The sequence below is a fragment of the Pseudonaja textilis genome, chromosome 11 (genome assembly GCF_049901715.1).
Source record: "Pseudonaja textilis isolate UNSWEBS1 chromosome 11, rPseTex1.2, whole genome shotgun sequence".
Lineage (NCBI taxonomy): Eukaryota > Metazoa > Chordata > Lepidosauria > Squamata > Elapidae > Pseudonaja > Pseudonaja textilis.
The window spans coordinates 12,152,728-12,173,730 of record NC_142000.1 but is presented as its reverse complement, the minus strand read 5'-3'; the positions used below and the strand labels follow the sequence as shown (position 1 = coordinate 12,173,730).

Genomic DNA, 21,003 nt, shown 5'->3' with positions numbered 1-21,003 from the left:
TGTGTTCTATATATAAAATAATATAATGTACATAACATTATACATAAACAATTTATACATAATGCAATGTAATGTAATGTCAAATAGGATAGAATCAGAACAGAATACAATAGAAAACAGAAGAGAACAGAACAGGACACAATGGGAAGGGCCCTTTGATTGCACAGCCTCAGCCAAGCCTGCAGGAATTAAAGTCCCCTGCGCAGAGCCTCGGATCCAAGGTTCAGCGGGCCAAACCGGGTCTGGGGGTGGGGAGAGGAGGAGGAGGAGGAGGAGGGCATGCGAGGTCGCCTAGACTGATCTCTCCCGCTGCGTGCGCCTCTTCCTTCCCCGCGGGGCCACATTCATCCATCTGGGCTTTCCGAAAGGCCGCGCCCGCCCCGCCCCCCCCACTTCACCCCGCGTTGTAGTGGCTCAACTGCCCCTCCGGAGTCCGGGGCCTTGGCAAGCGGAGGGGCGGTGCCTCGCCCGGCCCTACCCGCCCCGCACCCTGCCTGTTCTGCTCTGCCTCCACCTTATCCTCCTCCTCCTCCTCCTCCCCCCACCCAGCCGCTGTGTCACTCAGATCTCTATGGAGACGGGAATCAACAGCTGAGCCTCGCCCGGACGGCCGCCCAAGGCTTTTTCTCCAAAAAGGCGCAGCGAAGTTAGAAGGCGAGCGGGGTAAGCGAGCGGGGCAGCCCAAGGGGAAGGCGAGGTGGGGTAGGGAGGGACGGTTCCCAGGACCGGGGCGGCGGGGAGTGGGGGGCGCACCGGGCTTGCCGTCAGCGTTCGCGGAGGGTCCTTCCTTCGGGTTTCCCACCGGGGCGAAGCGGCAGCTGCAGCGATGCGCCCTGCTCCATCCATCCGGGGTGCAGCTCCAGCTCCGCGCATCCCTTCTCCAAGCTGCCTTCTCTGTCTCTTTCCTTCTCTCTCTTCCTCTCTTCCTCCCTCTCCCTCTTTCCCCCTCTGTCTTTCTCTCTCTCTCTCCCTCTCTCTCTCTTTCTCCCTCTCTCTTCCTCCCCCTCCTCCCTTTCTCTCCCTGTCTCCCTCCCTCTTTCTCTCTTCCTCTCTCTTTCTCCCCCTTTTCTCTCTTTCTCTTTCTCTCTCCCCCTCTCTCCCCCTCCTCTCTCTTTCTCTTTCTCTCTCTCTCCCTCTCTCTCTCTCTCCCCCTCCTCTCTCTTTCTCTTTCGCTCTCTCTCTTCCTCCCTCTCCCTCTCTCTCTCCTCTCTCTCTCTTTCTCTCTCTCTCTTTCCCTCTCTGCTACTCCCTCCCTTCTCTCCTACTGTCTGTCTGGGCGCCGCTTCCTTGCACATCAGCCGCGTTGAAATCTCATCCATAGATGGCCAGTGGGCAGGGGAGCCCGTCTCCCACCCAGCCCGACGCCCTCCAGAGATGCTCCGGACCCCATGCCCCCACACCCATCTCCCCCCCGTGGATTTTGGGTGAAGGGTCCCTCGGGAGGGCGCCATGTTGGAGACAGAGAGTCGAAGCTGTCTCCCTTTTTCCTTGGCCGTTGGAAGCGCAGACAACTCGGTGACGTCATTTTTTTTTTTCTCTACGCGGATTTCGTTTGGGGATGCGGTCTTTGTTTTTTGTGTCCCCCAGGCTGTCGTGTAAATAATGTAATAAATAAAATAAAAGTAAATCAAATATCCAGTAAATCTCTCTTAGGGCATCTCTAGGTCTCGAGCATGGGCTTGGCTGTGGGGTTCTCCGTTAGTGGCGGCTGGATGACCGTTTCCCTCCGTGGTGCGTCTGCCTCTCTGCTTATCCGGGCGGGTTGCTTAAGCGCGCCGCCTGGGAGCCTCCTCTTTGGTCCCGCTGAGGTTTCCTTGCCTTTATTTATGGTGGCTAACAGGACTGCGGAGAAAGCAAGAGAAACGTCCGAGAGAGAGAGAGAGCGCCTTGCATAAGTGTCCGATCGTGGCTACCGTCTCTGTCCTATTGTCCCCATTTATTCGTACCTATTTCCTCTATTCTTACTCATGTTCATACTTAGACCTATTATCTTATAAGCGACGGACAAATCAAACAAACAAATAAAAAGTAAATGTGCAGATTTTCACTGCAAGTGCAGTCGATAGACAGGAGGGCTGCTTGGCTCAATCTGCCTGATGCTTATGCTTTTAGTTTGAGTTTGAAAATAGCTGGTTCACGGGCAAGGTGAGCTGAGCTTTGCCGGAGGATTTCCGCGGATACCTTTTTACAGTTGCAACCTCAGAACTAGGGACTTATCTGTCTGTGGGAAAGGGACCCTGCTTTGCATTCTGGTTTATTACAAAGGGACACAACTAACATATGAAGAATGGTTGCAGGATTTGGGTTTTGAAAAGAAGGACTCGGGAGAATACGATAGCAGCATTTGAGAGATTGCCACAAAGAGGAGGAGGAACTTATTTTCCAAAGCACCAGAAGGCAGGACAAGAAACTCATGGGTGGAAACTAATCAAGGAGAGAAGCAACTTGGAACTCAGGAGAAATTTCCTCGCATTGAGAACAATTAACCAGTGGAACAGCTTGCCACCAGAAGCTGTAGGTGCTTTATTACTGGAAGAGACTGGGCAGTCACTTGTCTGAAATGGGATAGCGTCTCCTGCTTGAGCAGGGGGCTGGACTAGAAGACCTCTAAGGTCCTTTCCAGCTCTATTCCGATTGACTGATTATTAACCAGCAAAGCAGTCATGAAGCGGGATCAACAGTTGATCCAAGAACTTCAGTAAGTCAATAGACTTGAGACAGTGGTGGATTAAGGCCCGCTGGTGCCCTAAGCACTGGCAAATCTTGGTGCCTCAACGAAGCCAAGCTTAGACTACATACAAGTTTTTGTGGTGCCCCCTTTGGGCCTGGTGCCCTAAGCATGTGCTTAGTCTGCTTAGTCTTAGTGGTTAATGCACTACTGACTTGAGATGACCTTCTGTATATGGATCATTGCTTCTCAAACTTAGCAACTTCAAGAAGTGTGGACTTCAACTCCCAGAACCCTCCTAGTAGCCAACATGCTTCCACACCTCTTAAAGTTGATGAGCTCGAGAAAGACTGAGATGGACTATTGAGGATTATCAGGACCACTTTTGGTCCACCCTGGGCAAAAATGCTTGGCATTCACTTTTACATCCTTTGCAAAAATTGCCAGCCAGACTATGTGAAAAGTCCCTGGTGGATTCTTTAATATCTCCAGTTTAAAGGACCAAGCAGCAAGTGATGCCAAGGCTTGTCCCAAATACGCTTTTCAAAAGGCATCTGGATTTTCTTGGGTTTTTTTTCTTTTCCTTGAAGACTTTTCATGTCTCATCCAACCAAGAATCTTCTTCGGTCCACTGACCAGGATGACTGAGAATCTCTAGATGGTGCCAAGGCTTCTTTGCACAAAACCTTACAAACGTTTTTTTTTTTTTTTTTAATTGGAGTTGATGAACTGGAGGCAGAAGGTAGAGATCTTAGTGATGTGCATTAGACCTGTCCGGGGTTTTCTGAACATGCTTGTTGGTACCGACAACAAGCACAAAAAAAGCTTTGTTTCTGGCTTAAATCAGGCCATCTACTTATTTGCAGCATTTCCTTTTAAGCTTCAATTCTGGCTATTGGAAGCAAGCCCTGGTGTGGCGAGACACCTTGTTTTGCAGTTTTGCACCAGCCGCCATCTTGAGACATGATCTTATATCTGGCCAGATCTCTAGAGCAAGAGTGGGAAGCGGTGTTCTTTGTTGCTGAACTGCGGCTCCCAGGACTCTAGCTTGACCAAGAGATGAGCTCGGCAATCCAATTGCGTAAGATCTGGTAAAGCGACCCACAGTCTTCCTCACCCCTGCTAGTGGTAATCAAACCTGATCTGAGAAAATTGCTAGGAATGGTAGCACTTTCTTTTGAATTTCTGTTCTATATTCCTGGTCCTTACAGGCAGAGGTCAAGAGTCTAAAAGCCTGAAAAGGAATATTTAAGCATCCCGTGTAAAAACGGGCTTCGGTCTATTTACACTTCAATCCGAGCAGGGATGTGTCTAGTAAGAGATACTATTGATTGGGAGACGCTTCTAGTCCATAATATGTGTTTCTTCTGCTTTTCATGAATCGCTCAAAGAGAGAGAAGAGACAGCTCTGTGTTGTAGCCCCTTGAGGTGAACAGGGCTGCGATTGTTTGGACTGGTATCCTCCATTAGATAAGTTTAAGTGTTTACGGGAAGCTTTGTTGTTCCCATCACAGACCTAAGTCAGCAAATACACACGAGTGGAGCAGATCTGTTCATATTCATACTAGAAAGGGTCACCAGGGAGAGAGAGAGAAAAAAATTGAGGTCCACTTAAGTATCCCAAGCGGGTTAAGAACCAAAGATTTCAGGATGCTCCCCAGCCCTTTACTCATCGAAAGGTGGAGTTTGCTGGGTTGCAAATTTGTAAAAGAAATGTCAAATATGTACAGGTAAATTATCTCCATACCATGCTCATTCTCAACATAATGGGCATTGTTCCTTTGTCCTCCAGAGTTACTGGCAATTAGGGAGGGAGCGAGGGAAGCAGAAAGAGAGAGAGAAGGAGGGAGGGAGGGAGGAAGAGAGAGGAGGGAGGAAGAGAGAGAGAGAGAAAGAGCATATTTATTGTATAATTGTATGTGGTTATGGTTATGGTTCTGGCAGCTTACACTGACATAAACATAGACAATCTAAAAAATAAACACCCTCATGATCAAGCACAGAAAATTCTAGATTAAAAAAAATGTTTTGAGTTCTTTTCTAGGTTTAATGACTGCATTATCTCCCACGTCAAGTTTATTTTACAATATACAACTCAGAACACACAAATATCTTTCTACAGAACGGAATCTCTTTGGAGAGGCCCAGGGAATAAAGCAGTTCTGCAAAATGAGTGGAGCTGTACGCAACTTCAACTAAAATGTACTTTTCTTTTTCTGCATATATGCGCAGGTGGTGTTTTTAGAGGCTATTCTTTTTTACCCTCTTTGCTTGTTAAAACAACATGAAGCTTATTTTGAGATGTAAATTACAGATGTGTTTCTTTCCCAAAACAGAAAAAAAAGCATACTGCCAATTTTTTGGCAGTCTAGGGGAAATAATAAAAATGGTATCTGAGGTTGGAGAATGACTAGCCCCCAAAATACAATTCCCATGTAAAAGCCAATGTGTTTGTTAACTTTTGTCCAATTGAAAGGATGCCAGTGGGCAGATCACAGCAAGTTAAAACTGTAAATGCTGTATAACAGTTAAATAAAGCTAAAATTTAAAAACAATAGTCATTATCAATGTTCCTTCAAGTTGGAGAAGTTAACTAGGGCTAAGTCTATCATTTGTTGCAACACATTTTAGAAGGCATTCGGAGGACCAGCATTGCAAAATCCAAATCCATGCAAAAGATTCAAAACTTTTAACAAATTAGAATTTGAAACCATGTTTCAACGTGAGTTTTTAAACGTTAAGTTTAATGCTAACTATGGTTTGCTTTGATGAACTAAAACACACCAATGGCTTTATTTTGCAATTACAAAATCGCAAATTTAAAATTATGCTATTACAATTTTGCAAATACAATGAAACTACTGCGCATTTGAATGAGAATTGACTGCCAACAGAGGTACAAATGAAAGCCGGTGCTGAGCTCTTCTTAACTGTGGCTTGCTTGTGATCCATTTTTGGAATCTGAAACGTGGTTTGGATTCTTCGTGGCATGATTGTTAGTGTAAACATTGGGCTTGGCCTGATGTCTGAAATGAGCTAGCTAGACTATTGGGCGGGGAAGCCCTGTCAGTGTATGTTTGTTTACGTATCCAGGATCTTTAAAGAAATTGCAACTAGCCTAACTCTGTGAATTAGGCAATCTGCTGAAAGAATCCTGCTTATACCGTGAACAGGACTTGAGTCAACACCTTGAGCAAAGGAGAAAAGGAAGGAAAGTTTGAAAGAAAGACAACAACTAGCAACCACCATCCACAATGTAGCTGATTTACTATTTTTAGTGCAATCATCAGTCTGGGGATCATATAAGTATTTTTGCTCCCATGCAACAAATACAGTGTGAAGAGGAACTGCTTGCATGAGTTTGTGTGACATTTGTGTTCGTGCATGATTTCCCTAAATATTGAAGGACTTAAATTGAATGGAGATACAATTAGATGCTCCCTTTTTTTAAAAAAATGCATCTTTTACAGAACGCCTCTCCAGATCCTTGTCTGTTTTTTGAAAACCACACAGATTTTTTTCATGGAAATCTGTGTGCTCACACATGCATTTGAACACATGTTCAAACATGCATTTGCTCCATGCATTTTGACACGCACATTCAAATAAAAATTCAAACATTTTTGATTAGGAGATGCCCAGAATTGGTTAGAAGATCCTCAAACTCAGAGGTGGTATTCAGCAGGTTCTGACCAGTTCTGGAGAACTGGTAGCGGAAATTTTAAGTAGTTCGGAGAACCGGCAAATCCCGCCTCTGATCGGAGATTTTACAGTATCCTTCCCCTGCCATGCCCACTAAGCCACGCCCACAGAACCGGTGGTAAAAATGTATGAATTCCACCACTGCTCAAACTCCCAAAACTTTAACCTTCAACTGTCTACTGTGGACTTCACTCCATTCCTAAGAGGTCTGTAATAAGGGGCCATGCATAAGCGCACCAGCGTACCTACCGTCCCTGTCCTACTGTTCCCATTTATTCGTACTCATTCATTAAGTATATACTCATACCTGTTTATACTTCTATGTTTATATGTTATGTTCATGCTTATACTTATTTTCTCATACATGCTTGACAAACTAAATAAATAAATAAGATGGATGGCTATGTTAATTTTTAAAAATCAATCGATAAATGTCCCCATTGCCAGAATCTGTGCGAAGAGATGCCAGAGAAGCCAGAGGTAGAATAGAACAGAATTACAGAGTTGGAAGGGACCTTGGAGGTCTTCTAGTCCAACCCCCTGCTTAGGCAAAAAATTCTACATCACTTCAGACAAATGGTCCCAATAACTTTTTAAAAACTTCCAGTGTTGGAGCTTTCACAACTTCTCCAGGCAAGTTGTTCCACTGATTAATTGTTCTAACTGTCAGGAAATTTCTCCTTAGTCTTTATGAAAGACTCCTTATTTCTTTCTGAAATCTAAGTCTGGGATCTGTAACTGAGTTTGATGGACCCAGAATTTGTGCAATGCTTATCTTCTCACATTTTCAGGGTAGCCATTCCCCACCTTCTGCTGCCTTTGTGTCGGTGTGTGCAGGAGTGTCTTGGTTTCATCCGTGTCAGTCTTTCACAATCTTCTCTCTCTCCAAGCCTTGGAGCTGGTGTTGGAGAAGCAGAGATAAAGAATGAACGCATAAACACCGCACGTGTCTTTGCGCAGAGTTCAGGACACCCCATCCTCCTCCTCCTCTCTGCTGCAACAGCATCCAAAGATCACAACCCACCCCCTAGCAACTGTTGCCAGGCAACACAAACTCTGGCCACACCAACAGCCAAACGCACACGTCTGTTTTTGTTTAATGTCAGGCTGTAACTATGGTCTTGGATCTGGCAAAATCCCAGGCTGACTGGTGCCCTAACAGGGAGAAACCTAGGGTTGCTAAGGGCAAGGGCTCAGGAGCCACAATGGGCAGCCTGATCCAGGAAAACTACTATCTTGGATAGCCTCCCTTCTTGCCTTGGGCAGAGCCGGCTCTATGGTTGGGCAGAGTGAGGCAGTTGATCTAAGGCAGGGGTCCCCAAACTTGGCCAACTTTAAGACTCGTGGACTTCAACTCCCAGAATTCTCCAGCTAGCTGGCTGGAGAATTCTGGGAGTTGAAGTCCACAAGTCTTAAAGCAGAGGTGGGTATTCAGCAGGTTCTGACCAGTTCTGGAGAACCGGTAGAGGAAATTTTGAGTAGTTTGGAGAACCGGCAAATCCCGCCTCTGACTGGCCCCGCCCCCATCTCTTCTCTGCCTCCCAAGTCCCAGCTGATTGGCTGGGTCTTCTTTTGTTGCCCTGCACAGGAGAATGGAGCAGGAAAGCAGGTTAGTGGAGTAGTGGGGAGGGAATGGGATTTTGCAGTATCCTTTCCCCAGGAGTGGAGAGGGAATGGAGATTTTACAGTATCCTTCCCCTGCCACGCCCACCAAGCCACGCCCACAAAACCGGTGGTAAAAAAATTTGAATCCCCACCACTGTCTTAAAGTTGCCAAGTTTGGAGACCTAAGACATGAAGCAAGGTAGCTACATGTTCCTTATATAATGCCTTTTTTTTCCCCCAGCCAAAAGTGTTTTTTTTTTAGCTCACTTAAATCATTTGGTTCACTTTGGGTAACTGGCAAGCACTGGGGCCACCCCTTGCTATGCCACTCCCAGTTGCTCAAAGTCTCAGGAGACGCCAGAGAAGAGATCTTCACCCAGGACTCAGCGAGAAAATAGTCCTTTACCTGACCTGACCCTGGGCATAATTCTTGAGTAAACTTCATCCACCCCTCTCCAAGAGACTTGATACCTGCTTGCTCAGCTTACAGGTTGACGGTCTCTGCAGAGAATTCTTGATATCCAGTCTGGGGGCCAGAAGCCAGGATGAAAAAACCACTCATATGGCAGTTAAACCTACAGAAGAAGGCATGGCTCTTGTGATTGTTCAGACATAAGTAGCAACCCTGGAGTGGAGTCAGAGGTGGTATTCAGCAGGTTCTGGGGAACCGGTAGCGGAAATTTTGAGTCGTTTGGAGGACTGGCAAATCCCGCCTCTGACTGGCCCCGCCAACCCCATCTCTTCTCTGCCTCCTGAATCCCAGCTGATCGGCTGGGTCTTCTTTTATTGCCCTGCGCAGGAGAACGGAGCTGGAAAGCAGGTTAGTGGGGTGGGGAGGGAAGGGGGATTTTGCAGTCTCCTTTCCCTGCCACGCCCACCAAGCCAGTCCACGCCCACCAAGCCACGCCCACAGAACCGGTAGTAAAAAAAAAATTGAATCCCGCCACTGAGTGGAGTTCCTTCTGGGTCTTTTGTTTTGGTAGCAGAGGTGGACCATGGAGAGCCCGGAAGCCTCCCTGACGTTTCTGCCGAGCCCGGAGAGAAGCGAAAAGATTGATGCTTTTTTTCTGCTAATGGTTTCTGCCTCCATCAGAGTCATCTGTCTCTCCATGGTTAAGTCAAGCGGAAAAGCCATTAGTTTGCTGGAAGAATACAGGGTGGTGTTTGTGTGTGTGTGTGTGTGTGTAAAAGCATATCTCTTTATCAGTGTACCGATATATATTCACTCTACATAAAAGCGAAAATACCACTCATGCATCATCCCCACAAACTCTCCAGAACTGTAAAGCTTACAAACCTGAAATTTGCTATGAGTGTTCCTCTTTGCTTCTAGGTGCTAAGAAAGGATTTTTCGAAATGACCATCAGAGCATTAGTATTTCGTATGCTATTATTAACATGCTCTGATGCTAAGGAGTTCTACTCCCCCTCCCCACCTGAAAAAAATTATGTCCCAAATGCAAAACACAAGCTGAGGAGAGGAGTTTCAGCTTCAGTTTCAGAAAACCAAGCATCTTTGCAGTCTCCTTCTTGCTCACACAGCAAATACTGTTTCAGTTTCCAAACAGCCCTCAATTCTCTCACACACTGACAGGATGCTAGCCAGATGAATACTGATGGAAGCTGGTAGGCAGAGGCAGATTTTTTTCCTCCCCCAAAATTAAGCCCGATCATATAGTTCCATAGCGAAGCACGAGTATCGAGCTAGTGTATATATATATATGTGTATATGTATATGTATATGTATATGTATATGTATATATATATATGTATATGTATATGTATATGTATATATGTATATATGTATATGTATATGTATGTATGTATATATATATGTATGTGTGTGTGTGTGTGTGTGTGTGTGTGTGTGTACGTATAGCTCCCAAATCAGCACCAGATGTGGCTTTTCAGTCCAGAATTTAAAGTAATTCTTGCATCATAGCAAAATCTGAGAATCATCATTATTACATAGTGGTTTTCCTGTAGAGTGAAACACAAACGTTTGATGCTTATGCAATTTCTGACTTGACCGAATCCATTGAATCAATGGCGTGACAGATGTTGTAGTCCTTACATCCTACACAATTTCTGTGTAGAGGCATTACAGGTTGCCTCCTTTTTGGTCTAATATTAGGGTGTTTTTTTTACATGCAGCTTTTTATGGTTTATGGTTTTTACAATATCTTACTTCTTTAGCCTAATTATAGATTATATGTTTTTATTTTAGTTGATACTTAAAGAAGTAACACCACCAAGAAAGAGGTGCAGAAGAAAAAGAAAAAAAACCCAAACAAATAAAAAAGCATTATAAAATTGAATGAAATGGAATAACAATTTTGAGATAACATGCATTTCGCCCTATGCATTTAAGTACCTTATACTACTTAAACGCTTTAAACCATTGTTAAAATCAAGTTAATGTGCAATTATAGAAGATAATCATTGGTCTGATATAAATTATAAATCAAAATAGAGGTTATAATAATTTCTGACTGAAAAAAAATTAGCAAATCAAACTCTGATGTTAGAAGAAACCCAAACTTTATGTATGGAATTATAATTAAAAATGGGTTTCCAAGTTCAAATGGATGGTTATTTTGGACATCAGAACATACAGGCCCAAGCAATTTGCAATAAGAAGCAACTGAATAACGTTTTTGAATAATTTTTGTCTTGTATTTATTACTCATTCTGTTTTTGATTGCTCTTTATATAACAACTTGGAACAGAATTGCTTTTCCTTGCTTCGAGCTTCGAGGGTGGAAGTGAGAAGGAAGCAGAATTAGGCTAAGCATTAAGGAATAACTTCCTAACAAAACCAGAACATTCATTTGAATGGCAGGACAGAATTCCTAAGGTGATGTGGATTCTTTCTGATGGCGCTACATAAGGCAATTCTGCCAGGAATTCAGGACTAATATTAAATAGGACCAGTAAATAATATTTCTCTGACTATGATAAGAAATTGTGTTCTGTTGTCTAAGATGGATTAACGTGGGCACTTTTACACTAACCTCCAATCCTCCATCCGATATGGTTTTTGGCACCAGGATCAAGTCTGATCCAATAGAATTATTGTATAAATAGAAAACTTGAAATCCTTCCCAGGAATCCTTAGGTAATATTTCTGAGATCCTTAATTCACTAGTTAATTGTTATAATTAATTAGTTATTTGTGTAACCAATTATTCAAACACAATTTCTGTTGAGCTAGTAAAATAGATTGCAATTGCTGCAAATAACAAAAAATACATATCTAGATATGTACCATTAATTGCTCTGGGAAGATCCTCCTAAGAACTATTGTAACTGCTAATTTTTAGCTTTCGTAATTCCCACCGGGCACCCAATGTTGACCTCTGAAATGAAACAAATAAAGGATTGACGAATAGGCTTTTAGCCTAATGCATCTGGATCCATTCCCCAAACATTTTGCAGAAGAGCGGTTACATAAACTGGTTTGAAGAAAGTAGTAATATCAGAGGGATTTTAGAACATCTTCATCTAGTGTTCTGGAAACCTTGGATTACATCTTGCACAATAACTTCTCCTTGGCCCCAGTAGATAAAATATTTTCTTCTTAATTGTCTTGGGTTCCTATCAGTGGTGGGATTCAAACATTTTTACTACCGGTTCTGTGGGTGTGGCTTGGTGGGCCTGACAGGGGAAGGTTACTGTAAAATCCCCATTCCCCACCCCCCACCCCACTAACCTGCTTTCCAGCTCTGTTCTCCTGTGCAGGCAACAAAAGGAGACCCAGCCGATCAGCTGGGACTCGGGACGCAGAGACTAGATGGGGACGGGGCCAGTCAGAGGTGGGATTTGCCGCTTCTCTGAACTACTCAAATTTTCCGCTACCGGTTCCCCAGAACTGGTCAGAACCTGCCGAACCTCTGGTTCCTATAGATTAGAAATAATGTCCGTGTTTTGATATAGTTTCCATTTAATATTTCAGTAATTATATAAGTGAAATTGTGCTGAAAACTGTTTGAAAGGTTTAGTTAATTTCCAGAGAGCAGCTGCCAAAATTCATCCTCGATATAGTTATATGGTATCGTTGCGTATTAATTTGTGCAGGAGGCTTGCTCTTCTCTGCTTCTGAACCCAATTTAGAATTGCTGTGCATTCTCCTTTCCACTAAAATACTTGGAAGCCAAATTTCTGAAGGAAATGACTCTTTGCATGAAGACCAGGAAATTTGGCAACCATACAGCCATTTATCTGGAGTGATACAGATCTGCTTGAGCAAGAGATTGCATTAGGTCACCTCCAACTCTTATTCTGTAATTCTGTAATACCAGGACGATAAGGTGGGGTGATGCCCGTTCTCATCTCTTGAGGTTCTCTTCTTCTCTCTTTCTCTTCCCCTTCTCATGTCAGGCTGTAGAGAAAGGAGAGAATCTACTTTCAAAGGGATTAACTGAATGCAAAGGGATTTTGAAATTAAGTCCAATGGCCACATATTTCCTATTTTGTTGTTGTCTTTGTGTCTCACTTTTTCTTTGAGAGCTCAAAGACTTATTTTATTCCCACGATACTAACCCTGTGAGAAGGTTTGGATGGTGATGGATTGATTGCCCCAAAAGTCACTCCGTAAGCTTCATGACCAGTGGAGAGATTGAATCTGAATTTTTCTATCTTGAGCCTCAACCCAACATATTAGACTACCCTGTGGCTCAAGGTTGCCTTCTCCTGGCCTTTAAACCCAACTGGGGTGGAACTGGAAGTCCGTAAACACCCGGAGGGCATTGGGTTGCCTCTGTCCCCCAATCATCTAGATCAAGGGTCTTCAAACTTGGCAAGTTTCAGACTTATAGACTTCAACGCCCAGAATTCCTGAGCCAACATGGCTGGAAGAGGAATTCTGGGAGTTGAAGTCCACAAGTCTTAAAGCTGTCAAGTTTGAAGACTCCCTGATCTAGATGTTAGTTCATCTCCCATAGCTACAACCTGTATCTCAACCTGTTCCTGTGTTTTGAAAGGGCACCATGGCAGAGAGCACAGACATGGAATCCTTGCAGGAGAGCTTCCGGAAGTTCGCCATCTACGGGGACACCAAAGCGACGGGGCAGGAAATGAATGGCAAGAACTGGGCCAAGCTGTGTAAAGATTGTAAGGTGATCGATGGAAAAGGGGTCACCGGCACAGAGGTGGACATCGTCTTCAGCAAGGTGAAGTAAGTGTCTCTTTTGGGTTGGCTTCTTGGCGGGGCTTCATTCGTGAAACGGCAGAGCTCCGAAATGGAGAGCCTTCAAACTTATGGTAGGACACTCCATCAAAGCATATTATCACTTTATTTTAAAGTATTTATGATGCATTGTTTTTTCTTCTTCTAGACCAGTGATGGCTCGCCTTTTGGGCACCAAGTGCCCAAAGCGTGTGTGCGCGCACCCCCAAAATGCAATATGCGCACATCTCCATGCATGCGCCCTACCCCTAGGTATGCGTCCAGATGTGCATGCATGTGCATCCCCTGCACAAGTGCCCCTCCCTCCCCACATGTGTGGCAGAGACCCAAAGACCAGCTGGCTGGCGGGAGGTGCACACACACACATGCATGGCACAGCTGAGCTGGGATGATGGCTTGCGTACCCATAGAGAGGACTCTGCGTGCCATCATGGTTCTAGACCCTCTAGACCAGGGGTGTCCAACCTTGGCAACTTTAAGACTTATGGACTTCAACTCCCAGCAAAGCTGGCAGAGGAATTCTGGGAGTTGAAGTCCACAAGTCTTAAAGTTGCCAAGGTTGGACACCCCTGCTCTAGACAGTATATCCTAGAGCAGGGGTGTCAAACTCAAGGCCCAGTGGTGGTATTCAGCTGGTTTGCACTGGATTGGGCGAACCGGTAGCAAGGATTTGGCCCGTGGGTCGTCGAACCGATAGTAAGTTCTGGCTGGCCACGCCCCCAACCCAGTTGCCCGGTCGCCACTGGCTCACTTGCCCTGCCTGATGCTCGCTCAACCCGCCTGCCTGACGCTGGCCCTTTAAGGTATTTCATTTTTTTCCTTTCCAAAAAATCAGCTGTTCATATGATCAACTGTGTCGGGATTCCCCTTGCTGAGGCCCAGGAAGGCAAAAAATGAAGCCCCTCCCTCCATTTTTTGCCTTCCTGAGGGCCAGAGAAACCTTCTGGAAACCCCCCAGAGGCCCCTCTGAGGCCCAGAAGGTCAAAAAACAGGTGGGGAGGGTGGCTGCAAAAAAGCAAAAAAAAAAGCCATGCCCACCCAGTCACATGCCCACGCCCACCAAGCCACACCCACAGAACCGGTAGTAAAAATAAATTGAACCCCACCACTGTCAAGGGCCATGGGCTTCATAGATCCGATTGGCGGGCTGCCCCGGAAAGAGTGAAGGACCGGCCCACGGTGCCTCTTCCAAAGAAAACAGAGCTCAGGAGGGCCAAATGCGAGATTCTCCCAAGATTCTCCGTTTTCACTGGCAGAGGGTAGTAGGAAGCCATCCTAGCCGAAAATGGAGCTTGGGAGCCCGTTTTCACTGGCAGAGCGCTTGACTGCCACAGGCATCCTGGACATCAATGGCATTGAGTTGGCCATGCAGCCACCCCAGCCACACCCACCCCAGCCCCCAAGGTCAAACACAACCCTGAATGTGGCCCTCAATGAAATCAAGTTTGACCCCCCTGTGCTAGGAAGCCCCTGCCTTCAAGGGAATTCCATCGATAGGGATCCTGAGCTTTTTCAGTGGTGCGTCCTTTCTGGGAAACAGTTTGTCTGTACACATCTGGACCAGGGGTGGATGCTACCGGTTCTGCTAGTAGCTCTGAAGAGCGGCAGACACTGAACCGCTTCTGTGTTTGCTGCTGTTTGGCCCACCTGCCAGCCAAGGCTCTTACCTATCCTTTATTTCCTGCTTTTTCAACCTCAGCTGCTTTGCGCGGCACAGCTGAGGTTGAAAAAGCAGGAAAGAAGAGGCTTTTCAAACGCTGCACACCTGCACACGGTGCTTTTCAGCTGTCCGAGTGGCACAGTTCAAGGTTTCTTTTGCACACATGCGTGCACATGAAGTGCACATGCGCATGCAAGACATAGTCACCAAACTGGTAGTAACACTGGTTGAATCCCAGCCCTGATCTGGACCAAGAGCCAGTTTGGTGTAGCGGTTAAGGCACCAAGCTAAAAACCAGGAGACCGTGAGTTCTAGTCCCACCTTAGACTCAAAGCCGGTTGGGTGACCGTGGGCCAGGTATTAATTCTCAGCCCTTAGGCAGCACCAACCTCAAAACACTTCTGAAAATGTAGTTTGCCCAAAAAACGCTGCCAGGATTTGTCTAGGCAGTTGCCAGGAGTAGCAACACGGACTTGAAGGCGCACAACAAGCAAACCTTTGGACTACAACCACCAACTCTTGCTAAGTGTTCTTGCGATGGCTCTTTAAAAAAGCATTTGGAAGAGGTCGAGATTAGCTGGTCTCTGCTGGGTGTCCCTGAGACTGTCCCTGAGATGATAGGTTGGTGTATTGTTTGAAGGTCTTGATGATTGCCCGTGACTCTCCGGAGCCTACAGCCACTGTGCAACATAAAAATTCCAATAAATACAAATAAATCTCTGTCTCTCTCTCTCTCTCACACACACACACACAAACCTCACCCAGTTTCCCTGGCTGAGTGCCAACTTGGACTTGGCACAGCTGAGAGCCACATCTGTACTTCTGAAAAGACCAAATTGTTCTGATTTGATCCAAAGTATTGGCAGAATGTCTTTTGCTACTACTCCTTTGGCTCAGCGTCAGCTGTTGTTTCAGAGGTGAAGTCCTTAGTTTTGGCAGAAAACATAGCTTAGTCTGCTGGCTTTGTTTGTTTGTAAAGGAAAGACCTTGATTACAAAAACAAAATGTTTAATTGGAGGGAGGAGAGAGAGAGAAAGAGAGAAAGTAACAGAGAGAGAGAGGGAGAGAGAGAAAAGAGAGTGAGAGAAAGAGTGAGAGAAGTAAAAGAGAGAAAGAGAGAGAAAAAGGGAGAGACAGAAAGAGAGAGAGAAAGAGAAGAGAGAAAGTAAAAGAGAGAGAGAGAAAGAGAGGGAGAGAGAAAAGGGAGAAAGAGAGAAAGAGAGAGAAAAAGAGAAAGTAAAAGAAAAAGAGAGAAAGAGAGGAGAGAGAAAGAAAGAGAAAGAGAGAAAGAGATGAGAAAGAGAGAGAGAGAGAAGAGAGAAAGTAAAGAAGAGAGAAAGTAAAAGGAGAGAGAGAAAGAAAGAGAGAAAGAGAGAGAGAAAGAGAGAAAGAAAGAGGGAGAGAGAGAAAGAAAGTAAAAGAGAGAGAAAGAGAGAGAGAGAGAAACTGAGGGAGGGAGGGAGGGAGGGAGGGAGAGATAGGGTTGGGACTGAAATCTTCTCAGATGGTCATCAGAACTTCAGAACCAGGTTGTGAAGATCCCCAACTTTGTAACTTTGAATGATAGCTAAGTGGCCGAGAACTACTTGTACTTATCCCACCCAATCCAGCAGAAGGGACATTCTACTGGAGTCATTCGCTGAGTGTTATCTGGCACAGCTCAGGTGGAGGTCCTTTTCCATCATGGTACCTGCCCTGAGGAACATCATGCCATTTGAGACTAGGTTAGCCTTATAATCAGCGGCATGTAAAGAAAACCAATATAAAATGTGCTACAAGTGGTATCTAGCCCCTTCTAGATTGGCTAAAACGTATCCTAATTTAAGCCCAAATTGTTGGAAATGTAAGCAATTACAGGGTACCTTCTTTCACATATGGTGGCCATGTCCAAAAATTAAGAAATATTGGACCAAAATGAAAATGGTTAAAGGAAATTACGAAAGTCCAAATAGAATTTAAAGCAGAATTATTTCTCCTGGGAATTATGAAAGGGAATAATACGAAAGAGATAAAATATCTAATTCTGCATATAATAAGAGCAGCGAGATCAGCACTTGCACCATATTGGAAAGAAGATTCTATGCCGACAGTTTAATTATCCGGAAGATTTTTGATTGCACGGAAATGGACAAACTTACATTAGAATTTAAAGAGAAGGAAGAACTCAGATTATTATACCGTTTGGGAAAATTGGTATCATTGGATAAATAATAGAAACAAGCAATTAAATAAATAAATAAGGAATGTATAATTTAGAAAGATACAGATATATATATTGTTGGGAATGTAAGCAATTACAGGGTACAGGGTATATATATGAACAATTGAAGTATAAAATACGGACTGGAATAACAATTGAAATATAAGCACTATCAAAATCGATTGTAATATACACAACACTTTCATTTTAAGTATTTGTATTGTATTTTGTATTTTAATGTTTTAAATTTTCAATAAAGGTTATTTAAAAAAAGAGAGAGAGAGGCTAGGTTAGCCCTGATCCAGCTAACCTTTCACGAGGCCCTAAAAACTTGCTTTTCTGCTCAGATCTGGGATTCCAGAACCGTAACAGAGGCTTTCTCTTGGCTTTGTTGAAGGGTAATTTTATGAAGCTTGGCTGTTATCTTTTTTTAAAAAAAAGTTTATCTGACGTTATGCATTTTATGGGATTTTAAAATCCATTCTATTGTAACCCAGCCAGAGTCTTTTATGTGAGATGGACATAAATCAGACAAATAAATATGATTTTTAAGTGCAGGGATTGTCTTCCTGACAGGCGCGGTACTCTTGCTTCCAAAGAGAACTCGGTCACCCTCCCCAGATACTATTTATATTCAAAGAAACCAGACCACAGGTTATAAAACGCACGTATCCAAAATAAAGAAGCAAACAAGTAACACACACACACACACACACACACACACGCCCCGGCCTTGAAGCATACGCAAGATGTCCACAATTCTTGAGGGGTCACCCGAGACGAAGCCCCACAACCCTTTTCTCTGGATAAATGCTCAGGAAAACCCCCTTTATTCTTTCTGCTGGGCATCCGAAAGGGGCAGAGGGCAACCAACCAGAAGGGGATCCTTTCCTGAACCCTTTGTTCCCCTGGTGTTTAACAGAGCCAAATCGTCCCGGGTCATCAGTTATGAGGAGTTCAAGCGGGCCTTGGAAGAACTGGCGCCAAAGCGCTTCAAGGATAAAAGCAGCGAAGAGGCTTTCAAAGCCATCTGCCAACTGGTGGCAGGCAAAGAACCAACCAACCTGGGCGTCACTGTGAGTCTTGCTCCTGGCAGGGAGGGAGGGAGGGGAGGGGAAGGAAGGAAGGAAGGAAGGAAGACAGAAAGAGGAGGGATGGAGGGATGAAAGGAAGGAAGGGGAGAGAAAGAGGGAAGGATGGAGGGATAGAAAGGAGGGAAGGAAGGAGGGATACAGAAGGAGGGAAGGTGGGAGGGATGGAAGGAAGGAAGACAGAAAGAGGGAGGGATGGAGGGATGAAAGGAAGGAAGGGGAGAGAAAGAGGGAAGGATGGAGGGATAGAAAGAGGGAAGGAAGGAAGGAGGGATACAGAAGGAGGGAAGGTGGGAGGGATGGAAGAAGACAGCGAGAGGGAAGGATGGAGGGATAAAAAGAAGGAAGGAGGGATACAGAAACAGGGATGGAGGGATTGAAGGAAGGAGACAGAAAGAGGGACGGATGGAGGGATAGAGGGAAGGAAGGAAGGAAGGAAGGAAGGAAGGAAGGAAGGAAGGAAGGAAGGAAGGAAGGAAGGAAGGAAGGAAGGAAGGAAGGAAGGAAGGAAAAATGATCCCATAGAATTCAAGAGCCATGAAAATTAGCCTATGTATCGCAGAAACAGGAGATGGGCAGGTTCTAAGATGTGGAAGAATGTTACGTTGGTGGTTTGCTGGGAATTTTGGGAAGTGCAGTGCATCCATGGAAACTTGGCAGAATAATAAATAAATACATAAATAAAGGGAGAGAGGCAGAATTACCAGTGTGGCCTATATTTATTGGCTAAACTCTACATGGCTTGCTTTTTTCAGTGGGCAAATAGTGGAGGAAATAATCAAGGTTTCCCTTTATTTTCTATTTTCCTGGATGGGAGGTTTTTCTTTAAATCCACATTAAGTCTTTTAGAAGACACAGAACTGAGCCTAGGGTCACCTAATCCAACCCTCTGCAGTGTGCAGGAGAACCAGCCAAGCCACCCAGGAGAGGCAGACGTCCAGCTTCTTTGAGAAACCTCAGAGTTGGAGAACCTACAACTTCCCGTATGTTGTACCGATCAGGAAGTTTTTCAACGTACCAAAACAAAATATAAGTGGCCGAAGCTTACTGGGTTGTGTATGGTCTCCCTGTATCAGAATGGTGGGAAGCCCCTCTTCCAAGGTTTAGCAAATACAATATTGAACAATCTGAGCACCCGGGTGGTTGGGGGCAATATGCTGACAATGTCAACTGCTCAGAGAGCGCTGTAAAGCATTATGAAGCGGTATATAAGACCAAGTGCTACTTTAATTGCTAGGCGTAGGCTTGGTTAGAAGACTTTGAGGAAGGCCATGAAGAAAAAAAAAGGTCTAGGATGGGTTACAGCCTTTGGGGTGTAGGTTGCCCACCATGTCTTCTTAGATAGGTTCAAGAGTGTCAAGGCTCCAGAGTGTCGGGGAAGGTAATGGCAGGTTGGGCGTTGGTCAAAGTTGGATCCCGAGCTCCACCTTCTCTTTGTGATTTCCAGAAAGCCAAGAGCGTAGGGGCTGTGGAGAGGCTGACAGACACCTCCAAGTACACTGGATCCCACAAGGAACGCTTCGACGAGACCGGGAAGGGCAAAGGAAAGAGCGGGCGGGAGTACATCGTAGACAACAGCGGCTACGTATCGTCCTACAAGAACGCTGGCACCTACGACGCCAAAGTGAAGAAATAAAGGCCGCCGTCGCAGCCTGTGCTGAAGAAGGGGGCGTCCCAGTGACATACCGTCTTGTATTGGGGTGGGGTGGGGGGGCTACTGCTGGGCCCGCTCCCGGATTCTGAGTTGCGAAATGGAAGGGTTGCTGCTGTTCTCCATCTTGGCCTGGCCTTTTGCTTCCCATACCCTCCGAGTTGCATCCGTAACACTCCCTCACCTCAGATTTCTATCCCGGGGCTTCCCTTCACCCTCAACAGCTTCTCGGGCTTCCCACCCCTTCGCTCAGGTGAATCTTCAAGACTAAATATGGCTCTTCCCGGGGAATCTTGCTTGAGTGGAACTTATGCTTCTCGCATAGCAGCTGTTAAAAGGCACCAGGGGTGCGTGAGGGAAACTGAGTGGCTGCCTACCCCACAACTCACCGACCTCTGAGAAGGCCTCAACCACCTTGTCTGTGTTGTGTCAGTACTCAAATCCTCTCACCTAGCCTGTAACCTGCCCTGGGTTGGACTGCAGCTCCCATTGTCCAGAGCCAGTGGCCCTCTTGCCTGGCATCATGGGAGCTGTAGTCCTGCACCTCTGAAGTGCGACTGGTTGGGGAATCCTATCCTCTGGCATCATTTCACCGCTTCTGAGCTTTATAAGTCGAGCTGTATATGAATAAAGCACTACTAAATATATTCCTCAGATTACCAGAAACCGCTGTCTTGTAGATCTTGTTCTCCTCACACATTCAGTGTGTGTGTGTGTGTGTGTGGGGGGGTTATGGCTCTCTTTCTGTGTTGCTGAAGCATGCTTGGGTACACTAAACTGTGCTTTGTTCAGCCATGCTTATCCAATGAACTCCTGCTGGCTGGGATGTAGGAATACATGAAGCTAAACCCGCCCAAAACAGCCTAGGTTTTGGTGCAGTCACCTGTCAGGGTTCCAGCGATTGCCCTAATTAAATCATGAGCCTCAAGCCAAGCTTCAAAATAATTCAGAAGATTTATTAGGAGCAACATGCTGGCATTAACCTAAACGAAGCTGACTTTAGCATACGTAATTTACAATCACCTGCGACCCTGATTTCCTCCTCCCTCCTGGGTGTATCATAAATCAGATTCTCCAATGGAGCATGTTCAGAGGCTGGGTGTCATCAATCATGTTCTCCAATGAAGGATTTTGGTGGGCAGAAGATCCGGTAGCCTAGCTACAATCTTTGTAAGATAAGGGTGGAATGTACTTCTAGTTTTAAACTGCTGCCCTGCTCCCTTGTTTATGGCAACTCAA

At 45.2% G+C, this 21,003-nt stretch overlaps 1 protein-coding gene across 2 annotated transcripts; it reads left to right on the top strand.

The window, feature by feature from the left end:
• The first annotated feature begins 258 nt into the window (after positions 1–258).
• On the top strand, positions 259–20,430 carry TPPP3 (tubulin polymerization promoting protein family member 3). 2 transcript variants are annotated; one of them, XM_026719120.2, is made up of 4 exons: positions 259–663; positions 12,957–13,150; positions 17,945–18,098; positions 19,561–20,430. In XM_026719120.2, exons 2-4 carry the CDS (start codon positions 12,963–12,965, stop codon positions 19,747–19,749), a joined length of 531 nt encoding a protein of 176 aa, XP_026574905.1. In that variant the 5' UTR covers positions 259–663; positions 12,957–12,962; the 3' UTR covers positions 19,750–20,430. The 2 variants fall into 2 exon arrangements, with proteins under 2 accessions (XP_026574905.1, XP_087796714.1); XM_087940588.1 differs by lacking the exon at positions 259–663 and adding an exon at positions 8,332–8,562.
• The last annotated feature ends 573 nt before the right edge of the window (positions 20,431–21,003 follow it).